This window comes from Gorilla gorilla, chromosome 1 (genome assembly GCF_029281585.2).
Source record: "Gorilla gorilla gorilla isolate KB3781 chromosome 1, NHGRI_mGorGor1-v2.1_pri, whole genome shotgun sequence".
NCBI lineage: Eukaryota > Metazoa > Chordata > Mammalia > Primates > Hominidae > Gorilla > Gorilla gorilla.
Window position 1 is genome coordinate 203,608,601 of NC_073224.2, and position 20,150 is coordinate 203,628,750.

General features: G+C 55.9%; 1 protein-coding gene across 4 annotated transcripts in view; it reads left to right on the forward strand.

The window, feature by feature from the left end:
- Positions 1 to 19,795, forward strand: part of STK40 (serine/threonine kinase 40) — a 53,047-nt gene extending 33,252 nt beyond the window's left edge. For 2 of the 4 annotated variants that reach the window (XM_063700305.1, XM_055391940.2), the window contains 9 exons: positions 612 to 712; positions 1,067 to 1,210; positions 4,015 to 4,242; positions 5,032 to 5,084; positions 10,638 to 10,753; positions 15,163 to 15,307; positions 15,447 to 15,566; positions 15,978 to 16,062; positions 17,452 to 19,795. In XM_063700305.1, coding sequence (XP_063556375.1) covers positions 612 to 712; positions 1,067 to 1,210; positions 4,015 to 4,242; positions 5,032 to 5,084; positions 10,638 to 10,753; positions 15,163 to 15,307; positions 15,447 to 15,566; positions 15,978 to 16,062; positions 17,452 to 17,670 — 1,211 coding nt within the window. In that variant the 3' untranslated portion in view covers positions 17,671 to 19,795. The remainder of the gene's footprint in view (positions 1 to 611; positions 713 to 1,066; positions 1,211 to 4,014; positions 4,243 to 5,031; positions 5,085 to 10,637; positions 10,754 to 15,162; positions 15,308 to 15,446; positions 15,567 to 15,977; positions 16,063 to 17,451) is intronic. The other 2 variants (XM_055391951.2, XM_063700306.1) reach the window with 1 other exon arrangement.
- The last annotated feature ends 355 nt before the right edge of the window (positions 19,796 to 20,150 follow it).

Consider the following 20,150-nt stretch of genomic DNA (forward strand, 5'->3'; position numbering starts at 1 on the left):
TTCAGGGGATCCAGGATCTCTTGGGTTTTGTTGATTTTTTTTGAGGCAGGGCTTTGTTCTGTTGCCCTGGCTGGAGTGCAGTGGCACAAACAACAGTTCACTGCAGCCTCAACCTCCTGGGCTCAAACGATCCTCCCACCTCAGCCTTCCAAGTAGCTGGGTCTAGAGGTATGCTCCACCATGCTCAGCCAATATTTTATTTTTTGTAGAGAAGAAGTCTCACTGTGTTGCCCAGGCTGGTCTCAAACTCCTGGGCTCAAGCAGTCCTCCCACCTCAGCCTCCCAAAGTGTTGGGATTACAGGTGTGAGCCACCACACCCAGCCTGGATCTCTTGTTTTTAATAGATGCTCACTAGAGATTCCAGCGTGCACCCAGGGTTGAAAACCTCTCTTTGGGAAATGTGTCTGCAAAAGCTGGATGTGCTCCAGGCAGAGCACACATACCCCTCTATTTTTGGAGGGGAGACCTTGAAAACTCTCCACCGGGAGACCTTGGAGGGTCAGTCCAGTACACGTGAGCTATGGTGCCCTCCTGAATAGAAGGTCTAGTGAAAGACCACGTGGTGACCTGGTATCGTGACAGCCAGGGCTTCTGAAAAGTAGACCAGCAGCTCTCTGTGCCGTAGGTCCCCGTCTGGGCAACTCACCGGTGCCAAGCATAGTGCAGTGTTTGGCGAGGAAAGATGGCACGGATGACTTCTATCAGCTGAAGGTAAGTGAGACGTGGGGGTGAGGGTGCCTCAGGAACAGGGCCTGTCATGCCAACCCACTCCTCCCTCCTCCACCTTCACACCTGCGTCATTCTGAACAAGAGTAGCGCCATTTCTTCCCGAGAAGCAATCAAGTTCACAGTCTCCCTCAGAACAACTTCTGATTTAAAGAGTTTTGTCTGTGCATAAATTACATCACCATCATATTAAGAAAAACGATTTCACTTGGTGTGTTTGTGTGTGCATTGTGCACAAATGTCATGTGGTAAAAAGCCCCCTGCTTCCCCTGTTCTGGTTGTTCTGCTGTGTAAAATGAGGTGTTCTGGTTTTGATTTTATTTTTATGCTTTCCTAAAGATCCTGACCCTGGAGGAAAGGGGGGACCAAGGCATAGAGAGCCAGGAAGAGCGGCAGGGCAAGATGCTGCTGCACACCGAGTACTCGCTGCTGTCTCTCCTGCACACGCAGGATGGCGTGGTGCACCACCACGGCCTCTTCCAGGTGAGCGGCCTGCCCCCTCACCCTTTGCGCCCACCTCTGGCTGGCTCTGGGGGCTGCCACTTGCTGGGGCCACAGCCATACGAGCAGCTCACGTGACCCTTGGGTGTCCCTGCCATGCTAGGTACATCAGGACTTCCAGGGTGGGTGAGATGGCCTGGGCTGGAAGTCAGGCTGGGCCGCACTAGGTGTGCTCCTGTGGGGATGGTTATAGCCTAGCCAGGAATGCACACAGTTTGCATCTTAACAGCAGCCAGGCTTTCTTTGAAGAGCCACTTTTCTGAGAAAAGAGGAAAGCAAGAAGTCACTTAAAGACACCCGGGCCCAGGCCGGGCACGGTGGCTCACAACTGTAATCCCAGCACCTTGGGAAGCCAAGGTGGGCAGATCACAAGGTCAGGAGATCGAGACCATCCTGACCAACAAGGTGAAACCCCGTCTCCACTAAAAATACAAAAATTAGCTGGGCATGGCGGCGCACACCTGTAGTCCCAGCTACTCGGGAGGCTGAGGCAGGAGAATCGCTTGAGCCCGGGAGGTGGAGGTTGCAGTGAGCCAAGATTGTGCCACTGAACTCCAGCCTGGGTGACAGAGCGAGACTCCGTCTCAAAAGGGCCCCCTTGTCCTTTTTTTTTTTTAATTTTTTTTTTTTGAGACATTTACTGGACAAACTGAAATGCCTGAGCAGGCAGAAGAACAGGTGGTCAGATCTCTTAGGAAAAGTATTGATTAACAGTGTGTTCCTGACAAGAACCATTCTTGGGGCAGCACTGAAGTTGTGTCTCCAGAAATGAAGAGTTGGGTTCAGAATGACCGGGAGGCCTCCTTCACAGGCCTGGGAACAGCCCCATTCCTCAGCTGAGCATCCACTGAGCCCTCAGCCGTTTGCTGGCCAGGACCAGCTCTTGCTAAGACAGACCTGCTGTTTGAGAGGCACACAGTGCCAGAGAGAGCAGTCACATTTTGATGCTGACAGTCCTGGATTCAGCTAGTATGACCTTGGGCAAGTCAGTTAAGGTCTCTAGGCCTCAGATTCCCCATCTATAAAATGGGGATAGTGATAACAGTACCTACCTCCAGTGGTGGTTGGGACGATGAATGAGATTGTGTCAAGCACTGAGCTGCTGCTGGAACACTGTCATCATCATTGCTGTTCAGGCAATAAAAACTCCTTGTCAGCTTGAGTTTCTAAAATAAAACAAAGGGAAAACACTTCCCACCCCCATGTATACACCCCACCAAGGTCTTTGTTCTTAGATTTGCAATTAGAGGTGACTCAGAGTATTTTTAGGCAACTCCAAAAATTAGAGTATCCCCATAAACATGAAATCAAATTGAGGGTGATTGTGGTTTCTTGGTATTTTGTCTGTGATATCTTCAGAAGCTTGGCCTTAGTTCATGTCATTTTGGATGAGAGAACCTGGGTGATCAGAAGTGTTTCTAGTGTACTGTTTGTGTGCCAGACACTGTGCTAGGAAAAGCAAATATGAGGTGTGGTCCTGCTCTTAAGAAGAAATGTGGAGGCCGGGCGAGGTGGCTTATGCCTGTAATCCCAGCACTTTGGGAGGCTAAGGCGGGCGGATCATGAGGTCAGGAGATTGAGACCATCCTGGCTAACACGGTGAAACCCCATCTCTACTAAAAGTACAAAAAAATTAGCCGGGCGTGGTGGTGGGCACCTGTAGTCCCAGCTACTCGGGAGGCTGAGGCAGGAGAATGGCATGAACCTGGGAGGCAGAGCTTGCAGTGAGCCGAGAGCGCGCCACTGCACTCCAGCCTGGGCAACAGAGTGAGACTCCGTCTCACAAAAAAAAAAAAAAGAAAAGAAATGTGGATATTCAGTCCTTCAGGGGTTCCCCAGAGGGGACAGTCAGTCTACCCCGCATGACACTAAGGACTTCCTCAAGCTGGTCAGATGAAGTCCCCCTGTTTTTTGTCTTACTCGAAATACCTTTCAGCAAGGAAAATGGGTCTAGAGTTTGCTACCATTGTGTCCATCTCGCAGCCACAACATTGGTGGCAGTACTCACTTACTGAGCCCTGGCAGTGCATGACCTAAGCACGGGACATGGATTGTCTTATTTACTTCTCTTGGGCTGTGGGGGAAGGATTACTAGCTCCCTTTTACCGATGAGGAGCTAGAGACCTGGAGAGGGTAAGCAGACTGCCCCAGGTCCCACAGCTAAGACAAGGTGGCTGGGGCCTGAACCCAGCAGTCTGAGGTCAGAGTCACTCTTAGCCATCATGTGACTGTCGGGAATACTGTGTCCCGACAGTCCTCTTTTCTGAGAAAAGAGGAAAGCAGGAAGGCACTTGAGGAAAACAGGTGTCCTGGATACACAGAACCTGTATGGCCTCTGGAGCCTGCCAAGATTGACCTCTTTCTAACTTCCACCATCTTAGATATCAAAAGGGGGTTCTGTTGGTGATTACTGGAATCTGGGTGCCATGGAGGGAGGATTCCCATTTTTGCTGCTTGAGCACTGGGCTAAGAGGGCCCTTGGGCTCTAAATGCCCAGACCTGATCTGAATCCTTTGCATTATGATCAAAGCATTAAGCCTTCACCTGAGATGTTTTAGCTTCAGCCTCTTGCTGGTCCTGGCATTTGGCACACAAGAGGCTGCACAGTGCTGAGCTGCCCCATGGTCTAGGCTGCCCAGCCCTCAGTCCTCTATGGCCCGCACATGGAGGCTAATTCCAGGCTCCCTCACTGGTTTGAGTGTCCCACTCCAGAGGAGAGTCCCAGGCCCTGGCCTTGGCCCTGCCAAGTTCACAGCCAAGCCCTGCGCTGCCCCCTTGCCTCCCAGGACCGCACCTGTGAAATCGTTGAGGACACAGAATCCAGCCGGATGGTTAAGAAGATGAAGAAGCGCATCTGCCTCGTCCTGGACTGCCTCTGTGCTCATGACTTCAGCGACAAGACCGCTGACCTCATCAACCTGCAGCACTACGTCATCAAGGAGAAGAGGCTCAGCGAGAGGGAGACTGTGGTCATCTTCTACGACGTGGTCCGCGTGGTGGAGGCCCTGCACCAGGTGAGGCCACACCCTGCTGCTGCGCCTTCTGGCCACAGAAAGCCACCTTTCTTGCTGCTGCTGAGCAGAAGGCAGCTCTGTCCTGTGCACCCAGGTGTGCTTTGCAGCTGGGAGTGTCCAAAAGAAGAGTGACTGAATGGCAGGTGCACAGGGTGAGGCACAGTGCCACCCTGCAGGCCACCTTCCTGGTGAGGGCTGACCTGCAGCCCAGCTGTGGTAATTACCACAGCCAACTGTGTTAATTCCCCATCAGTTAAGAGGCCTGGTGTCCACCCCCATGTAGTGATGACAGTGAGATACCCACCCAAGCAACTACAGCACATCTGAGCTTTTTGTAGGATTAGAGGTGTCAGGCACCCTGGGACAAAGGATAGGAGAGCCTGAGCCTCTTCCCGGTGCACCGCTTTTGTGGGCCGAGCCTGTGGTACTTAGTCACAAAGCCATGACAGCTCCTCCCCGACCCCCAGATCCATCCTGTCCATGGAATGTCTAATGGAGGGGAAAAAATGAGTGACTTTCCCCACCAGCCACTGCCCTGAGGGGAGAAAGAGCTAAAGAAGCTGCCACAGATGGGGAGACACTGACTAGGTGCACATTCATTCCCCATCCAGACGCGCAGGTCACGCGAACTTAGAACTGTCCTGATCTGCCTGTGCTTGGAGCCTAAAGAGACACATCATAGAATTTTTCCTGCCTTCTCGAACACCTGGAGAGCCCCCATCTTACAGGGTGGGCCCTGACCCCACCTCTCACATTGACAGTGTAAACCATACGCCTGTTGTTTTACAGAAAAATATTGTGCACAGAGACCTGAAGCTGGGGAACATGGTGCTCAACAAGAGGTAAGATCCCTGTCTCTACATCCATACAGTTACCCCGGGGCTGGGGCGGGCTACACATTGCAACTCTCCAGTGCCCTGAAGTGTCCTCATGAGGATTCCGACTCAAAACAACCCACTTCCTCCAGGAATCCCAGGGCTCAGGGGATGGGATGAACATGGGAATTGGGGGTTTGCTGAGACTGGGAGTTTTGAGCCACAGAAAGGGAGCTCTGGGAAGAACTTTAGATTTCCCTGGTCCATTTATTTGTCACGCCTGGCTCCTAGTGCGTACTCAGAAAATTACTATAAAAATGGACTAAATGGTCAGGCGCGGTGGCTCCCGCCTGTAATCCCAGCACTTCGGGAGGCTGAGGCGGGAGGATCACTTGAGCCCAGGAGTTTGAGACCAGCCTGGGCAACATAGTGAAGACCCCATCTCTACAAAAATATATATATTTTTTGAATGGACAAATGGGGTGAAGGAACGAGCAAAATGACGCCTTGCCATAGGTCAGTTTCCTCAGGAAACAGACTCTGAGGTTTACGTGCAGAAGGTTTACTGTGAAGTGCTCTCAGGGTGAGGGGGTGGAATTAGGCAGAGGGAGAAGCTGAACCGCAGTGAAGTCCCAGCAGGGCCTCAGCCTGAAAAACTGGAGAGTGGGATGGCCTGCAGATGGCCCGCGCTTGGCCTTTGTGCCCCCACAGCAATCAGTCACTGAATGTCTGCTGTCCTTAGGGAGGGGCATTCCCTTAGGCAAGGCAGCTTCTTTTGGCTAAGAGGGCCTCCTGGAGAGGGATGCAGCTGTGAGTGGTTACCTGTAAAATGCCACCAGCTCTCTCAGCAGCAGGGAGAGCATGCCTTAGACTTGGAGGGGATCTGGCGGCCCACCCTTGTTGGGGTGAACCAGCAGCAGAGGGACACCAAGCGCGGCCCTGGTTTCAGGTTGTCATCCCGCCTCGACAGAGGGTCCTGGGCCTCTTTGGAGTGATCTGGGACAGTGCTACCACTGTCTCACCATGTTAGAGGGGCCACCAACCATGTAGGAACCCAGGACCAGCAGGAAGTGGGCCCACTCTGTGGGCTACCATGATCCTTGAAATGCAGGGCTGAGAAGGGCGCATCTCCCCCACTCCGCCCCCACCCATTATTTCTGAGCCCCCCTCTGTCACCTCTCACCTCGGCGTTGAGCAGGTTGGAGGGCTTACAAAGGCAGCCTGAATCTCACAGCAGAAGTGTTGTGGTGGGTGATTCATTCCATGATGTGGCCAGCCCAGCCCAGGAAGGGCCTGAGGCCCACTGTCCTCTAAAGAGGCCAAAGCCACAGTGGTCAGAGGAAAAGAAGCTGCCTGGAGATTGGCCTCCGGGGGGGGAGGGCATTGCCTTGTGCCCCATCTCAACTGATGGGGAATTACTGCTGGGGGCTCCAGATCCCATAGCTCCAGCCTGAGAGGCCATCGGGACGATGCTGTGCACCTCGGCTGCTAAGCGTTCTCCATCCTTCGACTAGCACCACCTGGTGCTGGGGCTGCAGACAGAAACTCTCAGTGGTTCCCACTACCCTCTGGAGCCCACCATCTGATGGTGTACTGACCAGAAGATGGTATCATGTGTGGAGGACTGGCGTGCAGAGGGCAAGGGACATGTGGAGGGACAGTGGCTGCCACCTGAGTCGATTTGCGAAGGATGAGTTGGGATTTGCCAGGCTGAGAAAGTGAAGGGATGAGAACCTTGCCCTGCTATGCTCTGCAGGGGGAAGGGAGGGAAACAGGAAATTCCAGAGCTGCTTGAACCCTGGACTGGCTGAGTGAGTGAGTTGAGGAGGACGGAAGCAGCACTGACATGGGGGTCAGACCTGGCTCACTTCCCAGTGCCACTTCTTCGTTATCTTGGAGACCGTGAGAGTGTGGTCCTCTGGGTACTTATTGATTGAATTCATATATTGAGGTACCAAGCACTTCCCTGAGCTTCCATTTCCTCATCTGTGAAAGTGAAGGTCATCCTGGCTTCCTGGGAAGATTGGCCTGAGATGCAAATCAGTGGGTGTGAGGCTGCGTAATATGATGGGGTTTGGCGCATCACAGGCACACCCCAGTGCTAATCTAGCCAGGACTGGAGAGCCTGTGGCTGAGAGATGGAGAACAGGACCCATGGGCTCACATCTCTGGAGATGAGGCCTGCTGCATGTTGAGTGGCCAACGAGGACACCCCTGGTGAGGGCCCAGCGGTCCCCCAGACATAGCTCTGCATCATGAGAGGAGGTGGTGGGGAGCCCCGAGCAAACCAGCACTGGGCTGTGGAGAGCCAGTTGTCATAAAGTTGGGAAATTGGGTCCTGCCCCTTCCCCCGGCCCTCTCTGGGGACTTGGGCCAGTCCCATCCTGCTGTGGACTACAGGCTTACTGTTCACAAAGAGAGAGCATATTTTTTGGGCACCTAAATCCATCTGGCCGCAGAGCCCATGTGCCCTCCAGCTGGACTAGAGAGCTCCCAGGCCTTCCACAGCAGCCATTCATTGGCTCTAAATGAACATCCCAGGGTTGTCATGGGAACTTGCCGGGCTCATGCTTGCTAACCACACCAGCAGTCCTGGCCCTTTGTATCACTGGGGGATTTGCTTCCAACTCTCACTTCCCCAGGCCCCCTTGGTCCTGGGAGTGTAGTCAAGGGGTCGCACCTCCCTGCATACGCCGGCGTGGCTGTAGCAGCTCTGCTGTGAGTGTGAGTGCGTGCTCCTCAGGGTGCAGAATGCCAATGCCTCACTCATACCCAGTGTCCTGGTTGTACTTCCTGAATCTGATAAATCCCCCTTTTTGTGTCTCAGGGCAGACAGAGGTTCTGGCTGCCTTTTACTTGAGTCATGGGCGCTCCAGAGTGGCAGGGTAGTGTGGTGCAGAGAGACTCACTGCTCCGTGTGTGTCCTGTGGCACACCCTCCGCTCTGGGGCCCCACTCTCACCTCGTTCAGTTGACCTGAAGGAGCTCCAGCCCACTCCAGCCCCTTCCCACCCATCATGCCAGGCTATAACTCCACTGGAGCAGTAGGCGGACCAGCTGGAGGCCTTCTCAGCAGAGCAGAGAGCTCCCAAGGAGCAGACAGGGGGAGGTGTTGGCAAGGCAGCTGCAACAACAAGTTCACCCCGCTTTGGATTTTAAAAGGATCGAAATTCGAAATCCTCTTCTGGGGTTATGTGAGGTGCTGTGGGGTCTTTTTGCTTCCTCCTCTCTTTTTGGTAGGCAAGCAACATACCAAGTTCCTAGAAAAGGAGAAAAACACTGTGGCAGCCCAGAGGGCCATAGCTAAAGCGTGACTCACTCAGAGCCGATCCTACTGACACACGTCCCTTCCCTCCGTCCCACTCTGCCCTTGCCCCCTCCTGTCAGGACCAGACTAGGGGGTCTGGGACTCCCAGGGAGCCATGCACCTCCCACTTGGGTGGTGGTGGCGGGGCAGGGGAGTGTTGCCAAACCTCAGGAGGACTTGGAGCTGCCCGTGCCACTTCCTGTGGAGAGACTCCAGTGCACCTGCCGCTCAGCCCTGCAGAGCCTCAGCTGTGCCTGCCCGTGCCCTGGCAGAGGGTGGGAAAGTCCCACCAGCAGTGTTGAGTTGAAAGCTCAGCCACACTGGCATGTGCTCTCTGGGGCCTGTTGTCACACCATGGCACCTCTCCCCTACCGCCTCCAAGACAGAGTCTTTCCTACCAGGTGTGCCAGCCATCGGGGATGAAAGGACAACACCAGCTTCTACTATTTGCCAGGCATTGGGCTAAGTGCCCTCCATGAGATTATCTTATCTTGCTGAATCCTAACCCAGTTCTGGAGTTTGGTGCTAGGATTTCACTGTTGTACGCATGAGGAAATTGAGGTTTAGCAAGAGATTCACAGAGCAAGGAAGTGGCAGAGCCAGGACTAGGAACCTGACTCCCAAACCCACCGTATTCTCTCCTGAGCTGTCCTCCTCTCAGCATCTTGAGCCTCAGAGACCCACAGGATGCATTTGCAGCTTCCGCGGCCATCTCTGACCAGGGGAGAAAACCCACAGTGCCTCTGCTCTGTGGGAACCTTCTGGACAAGAGGCCTGAGCAGCCCCATATTCAGGGCAGCGGCACTGGAGCTTCAGAGCTAGAGCAGCCCACTCCTTGATGTGCAAGTGACCCTTCGCAGTGACCCTTCACCTGTGCGCTCAGGCTCTAGCCGCCTGCGGGCCACCAGTCAGATTCCTATGGCAGCCGACAGGGCGGACCTATGTAGGCGCTGGAGTCGGTGTTTCCATGGGGAATCCAGAGGGCAGGCTGGCCTTTGTTTTGCATCAAGCCCTTTGCCAGCAGAATTCCCCAAGATCACCGAGGGCTCTCAGAGCCTCCTGGATGCAGCTCCTGGGGAAATCCACCAGCAGCCACACATGCCCTGTGCCTCTGAGAGTTGATTGTAGGGAGAGGCAGCCCAAGGCCCCCATGGAGCTTTCCTTCCTGTTGTCCTCCCAGCTTCTCCCCCTAGCTTCTCCACCCAGCCAGCCGACACAGGAGCAGGGCAGTTGGGTAGAGAGGCATCCTTCCTCACTGCCTGCCCCAGTGGCCCAGGAAACCTTTCCCAGGCCTCTTAGACAGGGCCTGCCCACCCTCCCAGCCCCCAGTGTGGTGTAAGGTGTAAGGGTCCTCTCGGGGCACTTCGTTTTGTCCACATGTGGGTTTTCTCCAAAGGATCAGAGCCCAAAGCTGCCCTGCCCCACGCCTTTCAGAGGGAGGGTCTGTGATGTTCTAGCCAGGGCAGAGTCACAAGTACGAGGTAAGGGATGAGTCAGCTTTGATGGAACAGAAGGAAAAGTCATGCGGGGCCTGGGGCCCTGCCCAGGGACACATCTGGGCATGAGGCAGCTGTCAGTTGTGTGCGCAGCTCTGGGGCCCTGCGGACCTGGTCTTGGATCCTGTTCTTCTGCTCACCAGCTGCATGACCTTGGCCAAGTCCTTTCACTTCCCTGTGCCTTTGTTGTATCATCTGAAACAGGACAGTGAGAAAATCCCCCTCATTGGCCACTGTCAGTTTCTTCCTCTGCAGTGGTTGTGGGGCCAAGTGAGAACTGACATATTCCGTGGTGCGGAGGTGGCTCGGGGCCAGCCCTTGGGTCACCTTCCAAGGTGGAGTCACTCACCTCTGCTGGACTTCCTTTTCCTCATGTGTGAATGAGGAAATCGAACTAAATCTCAGGTCACTCCCAGTCTAGAATATTACATGAGGCTGTTTTTGAGAAATCTCTGAAAGTTGTTCTAAGCCCTAAGCTGTACCCCGAGATTCAGCCCGGGCAGCAGGTCCAGGGATGGCCTGTGCAACACTCAGGTACCTGGGAGAGAAGCCGATCCCTGCTGGGACAGCTCGGCTGGTGGCCAGAAAAGTCTGGGGCCTGATTCCTCTGCTCTGCTCCCTGGAGAGGGGGTCGGGGCAGCTGCTTCACCCTCTGACGAGAAGCCTACCTCCTACTGTTCAGGATTGGGGGTTGGCCCAGCGAGGTGTGCCCTGCCCGCGTGTCTTGTGCCTGTTGCTATAGACACTGAGGTTTGTCCACTCTGTCTCCCACTCCTAGGACACATCGGATAACCATCACCAACTTCTGCCTCGGGAAGCATCTGGTGAGCGAGGGGGACCTGCTGAAGGACCAGAGAGGGAGCCCTGCCTACATCAGTCCCGACGTGCTCAGCGGTACGTGTGTGTGCCAGACATTGGGCCTCTAAGCCCAGTACAGCCAGGCTCTGTGACAATCCACTCAGCAAATTTGTGGGCAGGCCCTGGGCAAGGTGCTGGGGCTTCACTGGGGGCCCAGACCAGTACTGTCCCTCCCCATACAAAATATTTGGTCTGTTGGAGGTGGAAGACATAATGATAACATGAATGCATGTTTAATTCCTCTGAGATTAGTGCTAGGGAGGAACGGGATTGCTGTGAGAATGGATGAAGGGTGCTTGGAGGACTTTCCCCATGAGGTGACAGTTGAGCTATGATCTTAAGGGGAACTAGGAATTCCCTGGGTGTGTGTGACTAGGCTGAGGCTGAGGGTCCCAGAGGCAGCACAGCACATTGGAGCAATTGCAAGCTGCTCAGAAAGTGAGCCTGGTTCAAGGAGAAGCCAGAGAGGTGCGCAGGGGCCAGATCAGGCAAGGCCTGACATAGGCCTCAGTAAGAGATGTCATCCTTTACTTCAAGTGCGAGTGGAAGCCACTGAACAGTTCTTAACTGAGTGTGCCGCTGTGAGTTTGTGTTTCAGAGCCCTCTCTCTTTGTCTGTGTTCATTCATTCTGTTACTGTTTGCTGAGGGCCACCCAGGCCCAAAGCTCTGTTCTAGACACTTTGGAGACAACAGGGAACAAAGTAGACAAACTGCTGCCTTCATGGAGCTGACTTTCTAGTGGGGATGAGACAGATAATACACAAAACAAATAAGTAACTCACAGGCCGGGTGCAGTGGCTCATGCCTGTAATCCCAACACTTTGGGAGGCTGTGGCGGGATCATAAGTTCAGGAGTTCGAGACCAGCCTGGCCAATATGGTGAAACCCTGTCTGTACTAAAAATACAGAAATTAGCCGGGCGTGGTGGCGGTTGCCTGTAATCCAAGCTACTCAGGAGGCTAAGGCAGGAGAATCGCTTGAACCCGGGAGGTGGAGGTTGCAGTGAGCTGAGATTGTGCCACTGCACTCCAGCCTGGGCAACAGAGCGAGACTCCATCTCAAAAAAAAAAAAGAAAAAAAAAACTCATAAAGTTACTGCCCACTGATCTGATTTCCAAGTTCCAGACACTGTGCTGAGCGTGACTCACATTATCTGTTTAAACCACACAGCTACCCTGTGAGGCCAATATCTATCTTAAGTCCTTTTTTCACAGATGAGGAAACTGAGGCTCAGAGAGATGACATCTCTTGTCCAAAGTCATAGCTCATAAATAGTAAACTGGAAAATGGAGGCGCAGCCCCAGGGCTGCCTCCCACTAAAGCCCATTCTCGCAACTCTTTCAATGTCGACTCTGTTGCTTTCTCTTTCCCCCTTGTCCTTGGCCCAAATCCTTTAGGGAACCGGGGCTTACACCAGCTCCCATCCCTCCAACATGGAGAACTTGGGGTTGTCTCCAAGATCCTTCATCCCCACCCCACACGTGAGTGCGCCCTTTCCGTGCAGTGGCCGAGCCAGCCTCGTCCCAGCTCTTCACACACGTCCTGGTGAGCAGGCTGCTGTAATACAAGCACTTACAACTCCCTCGGAGGCTCCCCCAGCTGCCGCTTCTGCTGGAGAGCCAGGCCTGTCCCCAGGGCTGCCCGTGTGCAAAGACAGTAGCACCATTCCCCAGACCTGGGGGTTTGGGTTAGAGTCACTACAGCCTCTGCTAGAGGGAACTGGGTGCCAGGGGTATACCCTAACTCCTGGGGCACCACCCCCATGGCCCAGCACAGTCTGGCACCCTCCACAGTAATCCCCAAAGCATCCCCATAGGAGATAGAGCCAGGCTCCTCCTTCCACCCAGCCTGTGAGTGGGGCTGTGCCTGTTTGCAGGGCTCGGGCTGCGGGCTAGCCCTGGTTGGGACTCCTCTGTTGCAGCACCAGCCTAGAGTGGCCTTCATTTGCAGTCTGAGGCTCTGTGGCCCTCCCTGCTGTTGCCAGCAGCCTATCCTTCTGGTTCTTCCAGACTCGTGCCAGTCTTGGAGGATGAAACAAAGGAATCTGACTGAATCAGAGAGAATCCTCGACTGGGAGACCAGAGACCTGGGTTCTCATTCTGGCCTTGCTGTTGAACCAGCTGTGTGATCACGGCCTCCAATCTCCTTCTGACTTCAGCCTCCTCCCTCCTGGGTTAGAAGCTGAAGTACCAGCCCTACCATGTGGGTTTTGGACCCAGGTCTGCGCTTTCATTTATTCTCCATGTGCCCAGCATGGGCATGGGGCATGGAGCTGTGAAAAGGCAGGCCTGGTCTGGCCCTCATGGAGGTGATAGTCTGGCTAATAACCATGTGAATTTGGGGAAGTTACAGACCTCTCTGAGCCTCCATTTTCTCATCTGTAAAATAGGGATGGCAGTAGTAGTACCTGAGGGATTAAATAATGCCCTTAACCAGCCAGGCGCGGTGGCTCATGCCTGTAATCCCAACATTTTGGGAGGCCGAGGCGGGCAGATCACGAGGTCAGGAGATCGAGACCATCCTGGTTAACTCAGTGAAACCCTGTTTCTACTAAAAATAAAAAAAATTAGCCGGGCGTGGTGGCAGGCGCCTATAGTCCCAGCTACTCGGGAGGCTGAGGCAGGAGAATGGCGTGAACCTGGGAGGCGGAGCTTGCAGTGAGCCGAGATCTCACCACTGCACTCCAGCCTGGGCAACAGAGCAAGACTCTGTCTCAGAAAAAAAAAATATATATATATATGTAATGCCCTTAACCTAGTGTTTGGCATGATCATTGCTGAAAGGGAAGCTTGCGGGTACAGTGTCCCCTCAGAAGCCAAAGCCCAGGGAAGGTCGCCTGCCCAGGTCAGGCTCCCAACGAGTTTGTCTGGGGAGGGGCCATTCATACCTCCAGGTCAGGACAGAGGCTCGGGCTGAGGGAACCCTACACAGGTCCTGGAAGCAGATCCTTCCTGCCTAAGCCAGCAGGACAGCTCAACAGGAAGCATCTTCCAGACACGGGAGGAGAGGCAGCACCTTTTTTGGAACCATACAGAGCTAAGAATGGTGGTACAAGTAATAGATTCTGTACTGGCAACCCCACTTGGTGGAGCAAGTTCTAGGAAAAGGGGGCTGTCCTCGAGTCAGCCATGGGGTCAGCCACACAGTCACCGCAGCTGCTCTTTGGCACCGGGTGCTGGAAAGAGCCAAGGATGACACAGCCTGGAAAGAGCTTGGGAGAAGCTCATCTTCCACAGAACTACCTGCTATACCAGCCAGGGCAGGTGCTTATTCCTCACAACAGCCCTCTGTTGTAGGCGGCAGTGCCATCCTGAAGGTGCCGCAGTACCTTCTGAAGACGCAGGCTGAGGCCTGTAATGGCACTGCCATGCACACATGGCACACCCTCTCCCGGTTAAACTGCTTGCCCTTCACTGGGCCCTGGTCGCCCAGGGAGATGACGCTAGGGTGCCTGGCAGCGTCTCTTCCATGCCCACGGAGAACGGAGTTGTATTCTGGGGTCCAGGCTGCCACAGCCTGCTGGTATACCAGAGGGTGCATCACAGGGAGTGGGCAGGGCCAAGAGCTTTCAAATGCTCCAGTGGTCTTCATATTTCTCATTTGGGGGAGTGGGTCAGACAATGGCTGTATTGCTGCTGGGTGGGTGGACAGGTTGCCCTGAAAGCAGGCAAGCAGCAGAGCCTGACAGTCAGATGTGGGCCCACTGAGCAGCCATGTGGCCCTGGACAGAGCAGATCACTGGGCCTCAGTGTCCTCAAGCTGTGGAGCACAGTTAGTGAAATAAAAGTGTTTCTTCCCGTGCTGTCCTAAAGCGGGTGCTCCGTTAGATGCCTGCTCCTTTTCGCTTTACGGATGAGGAAACTCTCACAGAGAGGTGAATTAAGTGGCCATCCTTCGTTTAGCAAATACTTGGGTCCGTGCTGGGCACTGGGGCTCAGCAGTGAACACCGCAGGGAGGCACCTGCACCTGAGAACTTCCCTTCTAGAGGGGAGACAGGGAGTCACAAGTAGACAAAGGAGGGGACCTGCAAGTAGTCATCCGGGCTGTGAAGGAGGCAGGCGGGGTGTGGGGACGGTGACAGGAGGAGCGGCCAGCTCATCTGGAGCCAGCTAGTTATCTGCTGTGCCAGTGTTCTTGACCCCCTGCTTGTGAGCTGCTGTGCTGGGTGCTGGGGCTGCAGACCCATGCCTGGCTCCCAGGGGCTCGCCGTCTGGCCGGGCGGGGCAGGTGCTGTGAGCAGGTGCTGAGTGAGCCCTCTCCTTGGGGTAGGAGAGGTGCATCCTGAGGAACAGGGGAGCGGGGAGCGCGGGCAGGAGCTCAGGGGACGACTCGGGGGGGACCGGAAGTGAGGGTGGCAGGTGGAGGGTCCCAGGTGGGATTCCAGGCTGGTGAGCCACGGTGGTGCTGTGGCCTGAAGACAGTGTGGTATGTGTGTGCCCGTAGGCCGGCCGTACCGTGGCAAGCCCAGTGACATGTGGGCCCTGGGCGTGGTGCTCTTCACCATGCTGTATGGCCAGTTCCCCTTCTACGACAGCATCCCGCAGGAGCTCTTCCGCAAGATCAAGGCTGCCGAGTATACCATCCCTGAGTGAGTCCTGCCTCCCGGGGGGTGGGGGGGCAGCCAGCCTGATGGGCTCAAGGCAGGGAAACGGCACAGTGAGCCTGGGCATCCTGGCCACAGACCCAGCACCACCCACTGAGCCCTCCTCCCCAACTCCCTGCCTCAGGGATGGACGGGTTTCTGAGAACACCGTGTGTCTCATCCGGAAGCTGCTGGTCCTTGACCCCCAGCAGCGCCTGGCCGCCGCCGACGTCCTGGAGGCCCTCAGTGCCATCATTGCATCATGGTAAGTGGACAGGCACTTGACCGGGCACAAGGCTGCGTCCTCAGGGCCTCTGCCCATCCTACCCAGAAAAGCAGCCAGTAGTCAGCCTGCTTCTCTGCCAGTTAGAGTCAGATTTCCAGATTCTCTGCATGGACAAGATTGGGAGGGCATAGGCAGAACTGAAGGTTGAGCAACTATGGGCTGCCATAGTTACCCAGGCCCTGCCAGCGGGGGATGGGCATTGCCTCACTGAGTTCTCACCACCACCTGTAAGGGAGAAATTGTCCCCCTTTATGGGATAAGAAAACTGAGGCTCAGAGAAGCAGTGTCTCATGGCAGGAACACAACCCAGGTGTGTCTGACTCCAGTTAAGTCTGGGATCAATGGACCTGGTCTCTCTGGGGCCAGCCTGACCTGTCTGCCTCCCTGCAGGCAGTCGCTGTCATCTCTGAGTGGGCCTTTGCAAGTGGTTCCTGACATCGATGACCAAATGAGCAATGCGGATAGCTCCCAGGAGGTGAGTTGGGGAGGGCAGATGGGCCATTACTCAGCCCCAAGGGATGGGCTTCTGGGGGCAGGCAGGGCAAGGGCAGAGGTGGCAGCTCCCCACAGGCCACAGAGTTTCCTTGGTCTTCTTCCCCAGCCTTGGGGTGGGAAAGGGAGACCAGTCCTCAGCCTGAGCTGCCTGGGGCCTGCCTTGGGCTTGGTGTAGCTGGAGATCTTTGGCCAGAGAGACCTGTGAGACAGCCGAGCTGGAGCCAGTGCCCAAGTGGCCCAGGCCAGCCCTCTCAGCTTCCTCCTGCTGCCCAAGTCACATTTCTCTGTCCCTCTGACTCAGAGTTCTCTCTCACCCTTCCTGCTTTTCATTTTTCAGATGATTCATTTCTCCCTATTTCTTTCCTCCCCATTCCCTGCACTGGAGAAAGTGTTGGGCCTAGGGTGGGGGCAGAGACTTGGGGACCAGGCAGCAGAGGGCAGGTGATCTTAGGGTGCCCCCTGGAGGGCAGGGCTTGGCCGAGCAACAGCATTGCTGGGCCCTGGATATTGGAAGGACCTTCCCTCCCTGGCCCACCTTGGAGCTCCACAGTGAGCAGTGTGCAGGTAGGACCAGGAGGGGCCGTGCCTGGGAGAGCCTCCCAGAGCCTCCTGGCCCCCGAGGAAAGAGAGTTCCAATCCCTACCCACCTCCAGCTTCCACCCTTTAGCTGTTTGGCTAAAATCATCATCACTAGCCCGCAGTGAGTGCCTACCCCGAGGGCACCTCATTCAGCCCTCACTGCGGGCCTGCGTGGCATGTGTTCTTAGCCCCATGTTACAGAAGAGGAAACGGGGTTAGAGAGGACTTTCCCAAAGCCACGCAGCTTAGAAGTAGTGGAGCTAAGCCTTGAACCCAAGTCTGATCCCAAAGCCCTGCTGTCTCCTGTGGTGACTGGCACGGGGACACCACTTCAGCTTCTGTTACCATCTGCCTAGACCATCCCAGGGAGCTCAGCGTGGGGCCCTGTGTATGTGGCTCCCCCACGTGCTGAGCCCCCAGCCCAGGGCTTGCTCGTACCTCTTGACGTGCATTAGCCGCCTCAGGGCTCAGAGAACCTTTGTGAGGGGCCAGACAGCTAAGGCTTCTGAGGTAAAGTGACCTCTCACGCAGCCAGTGAGTTAGGAAGCGTGAGTCTGCGTCAGTCCCGGGTCCGCAGGGCGGCCTGCAAGGGGAGTTCAGGTTGGCTGGAGGGGGTCAGGGACACACCCTCAGCGCCACTCCCGCCCCCGGCCTTGAGGCCTGAGGGTGTGGTGCCTGGAAGGGTGACTGCAGGAGCCAGGCTGCCAGCACTCTTGCCTGCCCTCCTGTCTGCTGCGCTGCCTTCATCTGGGTTTATCTTTGTCTCCTTCCCACCCTCCCCGCCTCAAAGGCGAAGGTGACGGAGGAGTGCTCCCAGTACGAGTTTGAGAACTACATGCGTCAGCAGCTGCTGCTGGCCGAGGAGAAGAGCTCCATCCATGACGCCCGGAGCTGGGTGCCCAAGCGGCAGTTCGGCAGCGCACCACCGGTGCGACGGCTGGGCCACGACGCACAGCCCATGACCTCCTTGGACACGGCCATCCTGGCGCAGCGCTACCTGCGGAAATAACAGCCTCAGCCGGGGCCACCAGCACTGCTGCCACTTCTTCCAGCCCCAGCCAAAGGCGTGGCTGTCAGGGCTGGGCCCTGTAGTGCTGGACTCTCCCGGGCCACAACAGGGACAGGGCAGGGACAGGGACAGCCCAGGTCACACGTGGGGTCAGCAGAGGTACCACGAAGCTACCTTTTGGGATGATTGCTCGATTGTTTGGTTTTTAAATCTGAGAAGCCTAGATAACTAATCTGCTTTTAATCACGATGTTTTAATCTACCTCTGTCTCTTTAACCATGCTGTCTCTGGACTGAGCGAGAGGGAGGAGGGAGCCTGCTCACCCTACTCCGGGGCCTTCCCCAGCGGCCACCAACTGACCTGGGGCGCTGCTCCCCACAGTCCAAATAAGCTGAAAGTGCAGCTCGCTGCAGGCCCCAGAGCGAGCATCCCCTCCTCCCTGCTCTCCCAGGCCCCTGCCACAGCCTCTTTCCGTCCCTCTCTTTCTGACCCAGGCCCCTCAGTCCAAGCTTTGGAAAACCTTCACCTCATCTTAAACCGAACTCAAATATATTTATTTTTTTACCATACCAACTTCTCTCCCATCTCTAGGTGGCTCAGTCCATGGCCACTCCCTGCCCCCAGCCTGGCTGGACAGCAAGGAGTCCACAGCCCACACGTGGGCTCCCTCCTCACCCCCAGGCAGGGAAGCCCCTCCTGCCAGTCCCTGTCCCCTTTCAGCCCACCAGTCCCTCTCTGCTGCCGGTGATGGGAGGCCTTTCTAGACCTGGCTCTTTCTCACCCGTCTCAGTGGCTTCTCTGAGGTGCTGTACACGCGCGTTAACCTGTTCCCTTCTCTATCCTTCCCCGTGGTACCGAGCTCACGTGGACTCCCAATGCGAAGGGGCCCATGGGTTGGGCTGCAGGCCTGGCCGTGAGCGGGGGCTGCCTGCACGCTCCCCTAGCCTAGTCTTGTGTTTAGGGGATGGTGGGAACATATCCCAGTGCCCTTGCCTCATAATAGATGTGGTGACTCTCCCGGTAGACCCTAGCAAGGGTCCTCCATGGTGGTGAGGGACTCAGGAGAATTGTAGGGATTGGGGGACCCTGCCTGCCTGGCTTGAGAACAGCCCTGCTGCCCTTTTGAGCCGAAATTTTGAAGTGGATGCCCGTCTTGCCAGAAATGCTGTTCTCACCAGAATGCCCCCTCCCCTTGCCCTTACTGGACTTGGCCCTGCCTGATGCCAAGCAAAGACCCTTCCCCAGAGGCCTATCCCCCATATGTCCTCAGAGAGGCTGAGTGTCCCCTCCAGGCAGTCATGGGCCCTGAGGCCCCTCCTGCCTGGCCCTGCTCCCCAGTGGGGAGGTGACTGTGTTTCCCAGAGTGTGAGCCGCTCTCCTCCCCCTAAAAAGCTGACTCACTGTGAGTGACCTTGGGCAAGTTCCCAAACCTCCTTGTGCCTCAGTTTCCCCATCTGGAAAAAATGGGGCCACCTCTTGCCAGCAGTAGCAGGGCTGCCCACGCCCCTTTCTCCCCATGCCCCATCCAGCACTTGGGCGCCTCATGCCTCTGCCTCAGTGGGCCTGTGGGAGCCTACTGGAGCCCAGCACTTACTCCCCCTGAGCAGCGAGCCTGTGTCTCTCAGCTGTCCAGCGCTGAGGGCCAGGGTCTTGTGCTGTGGGGCTGGGGGATGCCCTCTTTTCTATATTTATTTCATAGAAAGTCTCCTGCGGGAGCGGAAATGCGGTCCGGCCTAGGGCTCCCAGCCCTTGACTGTCCTCCTGTGAGGGCCTGAAGCTGGGCCAGGGCCCGTCGCAGCGGAGCCCCCTCTCAGCAGCCCACCGGGTCCCTCCAGGCTGCTGCCCGTGCGTGGTCTTTCTCCTCCTTTTCAAAGCAATAGCCGCCGGGTCTGCAAAGCCCTGTCAGACAGACTGGGCCCTTCCAAGGTCAAGCCATGTGTCTGATTACATTTCTGGTGAAGCAAAGGAGAGGAGGATGGGTCAGCCCTCACTGGGTGTCACACACTGAGAGAAGTCCTATTGTAAAGAAACGGAAAAAGTCACAAAAAAGTTTGTATAAAGACATATTTTTGTACTACATGGGGACTCTTCCTGCATGTCAGCAATAAAACTTCCTGATCTGGAACCACTGTGGCCTGCGTCTCCTGCGTTCTTGCCTTCCCTGCCTACGTCTCGGCCTCTCCAGCCCCGACCCAGCCCCATCCCTCTCCATCCCAGCTGAGTGGTGCAGGATTCCCAACTGGCTTCCTGCAGCTCTGAGTGTGCCCCCTCCCTGCTCCCCGCAGCCAGCGGGTGGCACCTAGCACCACTGTCTTGGCGGGGGAGGGGAACCTGAAGTGCCCAGTAGTCTCTTGGGACCTGTGCATCTGCCCACTGCCCAAGTGGGAGCTCCCTGCTTGGCTTGGCCCACCCTCTGACCTTGCATGCAGGAGGCAGCAGGGCATCCCAGCACCACAGCAGCTGAAGGGTATTGATCCTCT